At 35.3% G+C, this 7,599-nt stretch overlaps 2 protein-coding genes across 5 annotated transcripts in view; one reads left to right on the top strand and one right to left on the bottom strand.

The window, feature by feature from the left end:
• Nucleotides 1–371, top strand: part of LOC18039195 (calcium/calmodulin-regulated receptor-like kinase 2) — a 3,707-nt gene extending 3,336 nt beyond the window's left edge. The window contains exon 9 of the mRNA XM_006430909.2: nt 3–371. Within this exon, the coding sequence (XP_006430972.2) occupies nt 3–178 (176 nt within the window). The 3' untranslated portion in view covers nt 179–371. The remainder of the gene's footprint in view (nt 1–2) is intronic.
• Nucleotides 372–520: 149 nt separating this feature from the next.
• On the bottom strand, nt 521–4,112 carry LOC18039733 (phosphatidylinositol 4-kinase gamma 5). 4 transcript variants are annotated; one of them, XM_024182005.1, is made up of 3 exons: nt 3,893–4,112; nt 3,235–3,435; nt 521–3,096 (listed from the first exon to the last, which is right to left on the bottom strand). In XM_024182005.1, exon 3 carries the CDS (start codon nt 2,864–2,866, stop codon nt 947–949), a length of 1,920 nt encoding a protein of 639 aa, XP_024037773.1. In that variant the 5' UTR covers nt 2,867–3,096; nt 3,235–3,435; nt 3,893–4,112; the 3' UTR covers nt 521–946. The 4 variants fall into 4 exon arrangements, with proteins under 4 accessions (XP_024037773.1, XP_006430968.1, XP_006430970.1 ...); XM_006430905.2 differs by lacking the exon at nt 3,235–3,435 and having other exon boundaries at nt 521–3,109; XM_006430907.2 differs by lacking the exon at nt 3,235–3,435.
• Nucleotides 4,113–7,599: the final 3,487 nt, after the last annotated feature.

Here is a 7,599-nt window from a genome sequence, read left to right as displayed (position 1 = left end):
ACTTTCAATAGGAGAAGTTACACAGGCCTTGCGAAAGATAAAACAGAGACACCTTGTTAAACAAGACACTATGTCTTTTGCTGATGGAGAATTTTCACGAGCAGTAAGCCGGATAGAAGACCAACAGGTTGAGCTTAGTAAGTTGGCTGAAGTGAAAGAGAGGCACGAGGAGTGTTGAATCACCCCAATGTTTCTTTTCTCATAATCTGCTTCAAGGTTTCAAATCTAATTTGGTTTAGGAAGTAAGTTTCAACCATTTCTCTCTCCTCCAGGCCAATATGTCTTAAGAAAAGCAAAAAACTGCAGAACATGCGTTCATACTTAATGGAGAAAATTTTATTCAAATCTATGTCAAATGATACAAAGAGCCTCAGGCATTTTTCAATCTCCTTCTGTCAATCCATTGTAGAAACAACTTAACAGAGTTGGTAGTAACGCAATAGGCCATTGCCAAGAAGCTTAATAACGATTAAAGAACATATGCAAATAGAAGCAAACATATACATAATTAGAAAGCCAATGAAACTTTATTATGGAAGACAACTAAAATCTTTTTGCAAAAGAAACTTATACAAGCCGGGACTGTTTGCATTTTGAGGCAGATAACATTATTGTACACATAGTTTATTTCCCTCACTCTCATTTCTATTGAAGTTAACACAACTGTACTAGGGTATCAGAGAAATCCAAGCCAAAGTTATTTAGAAAAACAGAAAATCACGAAATGGAAGAAAGCAACATAGGGAAATAAAAACACAGTGCATCCATCAGCAGCCAACAAGTAGGAGCTATAATCATCTGAATGCAGCCATATATTCAAGTGCAACTCCAAATCACCAACTAAGCCGACTACATAGAATAGGGCCACCTACATTTCTGGGGCTTTCATGACCCTACATCATAAAATTTCAGTGTTCCGATTCCTATAACCTGTAATATTAACTCCTTAAAACTGGCATGAAGCTCCAAGCCTCTGTTTCTGCCTCTGACCTACACTCACTGATTTATGATTAGTAAAAGCTGGGTAGAGCAACTTCTGGAATTTCTCAAGGTATTGAGCCCACTCCTCTTCGTTCATATCAGCCAGCTTCACAAAAGTAGTGCTTGCTGGTAGCTGCTCATGCACACTCATGTTTCCAGATGACGTACCAGCCAAATAGCCATTTTTCTGCATTGTTCCCTCATGTCGCCAACTCTTTTCACCGATAGTGATGTTTTTTAAAGACATGGACAGCTTTGAAAAAGATGGACCCATGTGCCACACAGGGGGAGCAGAATCCTCTAGACATAAAGGAGTCACATTCCCTTCATTCTCTCCCTCCTCCTCCACACTCTCCTCCAGCCTGTAAAGTGAATTCTGACCATTTACACCTTTTGACCTGGAAGATAAACATTTTGGTGATAATTTCTCTTCCATATTCAAAGTCAAATCAAACTCCCGTTCCTCACAGTCAATCTCAAACTGAAATTCTTCATTATCTCCTGCTTTTACATGATCAAAGAGCAGTTTACTCTCCTCTAATAATCTCCTAGCCTCAATACAAATAAACTCAAGCTCACTTGGCGCCTCTGCATGGCCTCGAAATTCCCTGCTCATCATCTCACCTATATCTGCAAGGCATAAACCAAAAGCTGCTGCCTCCTTGAGGAAAATGGTGCAAATAACCAAAACCCTGAGGCATGCCTCTCGGATCATGGGCAGTTCCAATCTAAGCATTCCAGAATCCCCAAATGGGTCAAGCTGATTAATATATTCAAGCTCATCCTCTGAGAAAGGAATTGACGCCTGTGCCCAATGAATCCACTCAAAGTATGGGTCCTCCAAGTTTTCAGGAAGGCAAAGTCCATGATCGATGGGTACAAGCTCCACTTGACCAAAGCTCCCGGTTCCTTCAAACTTCTTGACCAAGAGATTTCCAGCATGTCTATCTGTATTCAAAATCCGAATATCTAGGATCCCAATCCTGTGCACAGCAGCAACTGGAAAGCTTGAAGTCCCATGGTCACTTGCATCAAAATCATGAGGGATGAACTGCTGCAATGATGCAATCTTGCTGACCTGCTTTCTCTTGCGGATCTTATTTCCATTCACTCCATTATTGATGTTGAAGATCTCGTGTGTGACCTTCACAAGGGCAGTGCAGGGCACATTGGCAAAGTGATCATAGTCAAGCAGGTAAGCTGCTACTTCTCTGAATCCTGTCTCCCCAACCCGAACTGAACGTTTGAGGCCTGGCTGCCCAAGAGCACTGCCAACAAAACCTTTTGGATTGTTTGGGGCGTAAGGCTCCTCATCTGTTGGCTTCACAATAGCAACATTTTCACCCGCACAATTTCTGAAATAGTATGCACCTCCAAGCCCACTATGGACAGGAATTGGATCAATCCCCTTCTTCATTGCCTTAACAATTTCCTTGACCAGCTGTTTTGCTCTGGAAAAGTGATTTGAGTATCCCAATATCTCAATTGGACCACTGAGATCTCTTTCCTGAAGATCCTTTCCAGTGGGTGAGAGGCATGGGGTAGATGAACTTCTGTGCATACAGTTCCGGGTAAGAAGAAGTGGAGAATCATGTCTAACATAACTGAGATCATTCTTTAGCACTGTATCCCCATAAATCAGTGACCTCTCCTCAGTTGGCACATCAAGGGCAAGTTGTAATTTCCTTTTCACCGTGTGGGCATTGTCACTCCTATCTAACTCCATGCCCAAAACATAGCCCATCTCAGTTTGAACAAACACACGCCTCTTTCCAGAGTGTTGGCTTTCCATTCTCTTACTCCCACCATGCTCCCTATTAATACCACCTCTAAACGCTGCAACAGCCATCTGGGCATTTACAGGACAGTCCCAATTATGAGACATGAAAGGAAAAGGAGAAGCTGTAAAGTTCAAAGCCAGCAGCAGAGAAGGCGACAGCAGAGAGCTTTTCTCCCAAGCAGACGCCAAACCCAAATGCTGGCAATGATTGTAGGGCAATGTTTGTGCTGCAAACAGTCATAATAGTAAATTTCAATCTGCTTCCATGATTGTCACATTGAAACAGATTTCTCTTGTGTAGAAACTAAGCGATTCAGCTACATCGGAGGAGCAACCTGAAAATGCCGGCTAATTGATGGGTAAAAGAATCGCCAGACACCCAATTAAAAAGGAAGGGCAAAAAAAACATTTTGTGCCCCCATTAACTTGAAATGGGCGACAAGAAAAGCTTCTGTTGATCAAACAACACTTACCCTCCAAAAATCTGCTGCTCTTTTGGTGAGAGAAAATACAAGGATTCACATGGAACGTTGGAAGTTAAATAAACAAGTGGACAAACAAGTAAATAAATACTCATATCAGCAGCATATGGCAATCTTTATCTTGACAACTTGAAAGCCGTCTTTTGTGAACGGCTAGATTCCCGTATTAGAGAACCAAGTTCCCTTTTTCTCCTAAATAAAACAACTTCCGTAATAAGCGACCTATTTTTTACTAAAACAATTTATTAATTAATTGCAACTGACAGGCATTAAAAAAGAATTATCCCGGCTCTTAAAAAATATTAAAAAGATAATTACAAACCGATTATCCAGTTCAAACAATTAATCAAACAAAAAAAAATAACAGTTTTTTTATAAATATATCCATAGTACCATCGAAAATGCAGACCAAAACGGCATTCAACATGATTTTCACCTTCAAATAAATCATGTTGTGTCAGCAAACACACCTAAAAGTACGATTTTTACAAATTTACGCTCCAAATGATATTATCAGATAGGATCAAAACCGTTATAGCGGTTTTGCAAATACTGAAACTATGAAATGCGATAAATGTTGCGAATTCCATCGGGAAACAAACGTAAAGTTAACAGGATCACTGAAAAGGCGCGAAATAAGAGAACTCACTGGAGAATAATGAGATCAGGAACCGGAAGGCGGGCCGAGCGGGGAGTAAGCGCCGCTGATGAGATGTAGAGTCGAGATTCACTCTGACTAATTTGATCAACGGCTGTGATTCGATCTCATTTATTTTCCTTTCTTCTTTTTCCTCTCTCTCCCCCGCTTTTGGGAGATAATTCTAAACCCCCTTTTCAGTAGAAGCGGAGAGGGGCAAAACGGATAATTTACAAATAAAATACTGGGTGGCAGTGACACCATCTGCATGAAGATTCAGCCACGTACTTGATGGCCCATCCTGTGGGACACCTATTCACGTGGCGGGACTTGGTGCGGTGTCAGTTTGGGAAAGATTTATAGCGGGGAAATTAATTACTTGATGAATTTGCAAATGGATAAACAATTAAAAAAAATTGGAAATTTATGGACTGTTGCGATCACGTAACTGATAGCCCAAAAGATGGAATTTGGACCGTTTAATCATGTGGGCTGTGGAGATTGAAGGTATGGATCCTGCTTTGGGTTATAAGGGTTTTTTGGGCTAAAAGGGCTGTGTAGTGGCCCAAAATGTTTCTGTTAATGACTTTTAATCAAATATAAAAAAATCAATACATTTGTGAAACTTGTTATATTTTAATTCATGTAGACTACCCTACAACTATAAATGAAAAAAAAAAAATCTAAAATAAATTCTCTATTAATACTTGAAGTTTGAACTTGCTCTACTTAAGATTTAATGTCTTTAACAGAAGCAAAAAAAAATTATGTAAATTTAACATAAGCTTTAGGTCAATTGAATATAATTTAGAAATGTGTAAAAATAAGAACGAATCCTACTTCCACTTATAATTATTTAAAAAAATAAAAATATTGAGTCCTGTATGAAAAAAAACCAACCACATTGCCCATTGGATTAGCAGGCATTATGTTCCATATATGATAAAATATAATATTAAAAGGATTTTTCTATTCAGTTCAAATAAGCTTTAGAATCACTCTTCATGCTAATTAAACAAATAATAATAATAACCTACTTGACTTATCGATCGAGTTAAATGATCATTATTAATTTGAAAGAAATTTTTTTTATTATCAAAAATAAAACTATTCATTAGACAGCCTCCATATATCCCAAGGTAACTTTCCGAAAATTTCAATAGAATTATGAGTAGGAAAGCTGAAATTTTTCAAACTTTTTTGAATTACTTGTTCATTTAATCATTAACTTCTGTTGTTTTCTTGTTGATCTTTTTATTTGCATGCAAGCAAGTAATCTGGCACAACGGCAGTGAAATTTCTTTGAACTGCTCCATACTATTTTAATTTTCAAATCAGGTAAATAAAATCTCATTAACAACAAGCAACCCCATCCCAAAAAAAAAAAAAGTACTTTCTGAATTCTGACACAGTGCCCATTTGCAACTGCTTCTCTCTTTCTCCTTCCAGATTTAATGCTACATTTAATTCCTTTTTATATATAAAAGCACTTTTTGTCCCACATTTAATTTCATATGGGTACAAAATAAGTCATTTTCTTGTCTACCCATATGACAATATTTCTTCTCGAATTAAAAAACGACAATAATTTTAGATGATAAAAGGGCCGATCATGTTGCACCTGTTGCTAGTCCTTTGTTTGATGGTTTATGCGACAAATGACATCCTTCACGTGATATATAGTGCTACGGTGACATTGATATATGACAAGAATGTAATATTTATGATCTTCTTGAATTTGTCTTATGAAGGTTTTCTAAGATCGGATAACACTTTCTTTGACGATACTCAAAGCCATTGTTTCTTCGATCAAATTTAAGAGATGCTCTTTGTAATTTAAAGACGTAGTTTATACTTAAAAGCAGAGGTCCATCTATTTTGCAACAATCGGCATTTATTTCTTCGATCAAATCCGCCTGTAAAATCTCACCCACTGCGAGTAATTTTGTGAATTGTCAGTAAATTTAGTATTTTTAACTTACACCCCTTGTAGGTTGGGGGTGGGTATGATATTGAGAAAAAAAAAATCTACCGGACACAAGTGTAGGTATTCGCCAACCCGCATGGCCAAATTTTTGTTTTGATTATTTATATTTTTTATTTTCAATCATAAAATTACATTAAAAATATTACTAATAAATAAGTTTTAAACCTAACTTATCTCATTGTACCATATCTAATAAACTCTTAATAAGTAGAAGTTTTATAATTTTAAAGTTTAAGATTATTGATATTTTATTTTAATTTGATTGATTTTATTTGTTTTGCTCTAATGACTTGAACCTAATGATTACTAAATAAAATTGAATTTTTATTGTTTAATTAATTGTTAATGGTAGTTGTATAAAATTTACTTATTGATAATACTCGTATATTGATTAAAAGATGGAGAAAGACATTGATATTAGTGATGATGATTTGTTTACAATAGAAATATTTTATGTATTTGTTTCAATGTTGAAATTTTAATTTCTTATTTACATTGATAAAATCTAAAATTGAGTATTGTATGTGGAATTTTTAGGTCATTGTTATAAAATTATAATTTGAATTATATAATTTAAGTTTTTATGAATTATTAAAAATAAATTTTTAAATTTGTGATTTTAAATGAGAAAATCCGTAAAAACCCATAGTAGATGAGTTTTTATTCTTTAAAAAATAAAAACCCGTTGCGAGTGGGTTTGGTAATTTATATTTTTTACAGTGCGGATTTAATAATGATAAACCCACAGCGGGTGGTGTCTATTGTCATCCTTATTTTTAAGCGGTTTGCCCAATTTTAATTTGTTTAACTTTCGTTCATATAGAATTTCGTAAATTAAAAATTGGGGGCCATTTTGGGGTTCCACATTAGGACGATGGTTCAACATGAAGAACAATTAGATAATGGAACTAATACTTTTTTTGTTAATTAATAAATAAAATAGAGTGATAACATATACACTCTATTTTATTTTGTTAAATTATTACTGTTTGGCTAATGACTCATTTTGAGTGATAATATAAGTATTGTGCATGTGAGAGTTGAAGGATCAAGAAGTGTTGGTTAGGACTTAGGAGAGTGCTCACTAGGAATGAAACTTTGAAATTTCTTTTTGTAATCGGTAGTAAATTTGTACTATTGTTGTACCTCATACTTACATATTCACGACGGCAATGAATAACACAATATAACAAATGTGACAAATTAACATTTGAAATAGTTTCAATATGATATTATTTTGCATAAGAAATATGAGGTGGTAAACCTATAATCGAGATTATGATTGGGATAAGATAACATATATCCCCAGGAAAATAATAATGATAAAAAAAATCCTAAGCAATTTGCTGTGTGTTGTCAACTTTACCCAATCGAGAAGCCCTAACTTCATGATCAACTGGAACAAAAAAGGAGTCATTATGTTTTTTTTTTTTTATAAAAAAAAAAAAAGACACACCACTTGAAGAATCCAAATTTCTTCCATTTTATTGGTTCTTACAATCCACGCGCCATCTTAGTGAGTGAGAAATTTTAATTCATTCTGTTAAACTAGATATCAAAACAATAGCATGTCTGATCGCTACAACTCAACACCGTCTGGTCTAGCTTGCATTTTCAAGACGGGGGTAATAACATTTGGATTCATACTCTTTTACAATTCTTATGAAATTACATATTTTATACATTTATATCATACAGGTCCTAAACTTTTATCCAAATAACATTTTGTACA

The sequence above is a fragment of the Citrus clementina genome, unplaced genomic scaffold (assembly GCF_000493195.1).
Source record: "Citrus clementina cultivar Clemenules unplaced genomic scaffold, Citrus_clementina_v1.0 scaffold_6, whole genome shotgun sequence".
NCBI lineage: Eukaryota > Viridiplantae > Streptophyta > Magnoliopsida > Sapindales > Rutaceae > Citrus > Citrus x clementina.
The sequence above is the reverse complement of the archived record's forward strand: the minus strand, read 5'-3'. Positions and strand labels throughout refer to the sequence as shown.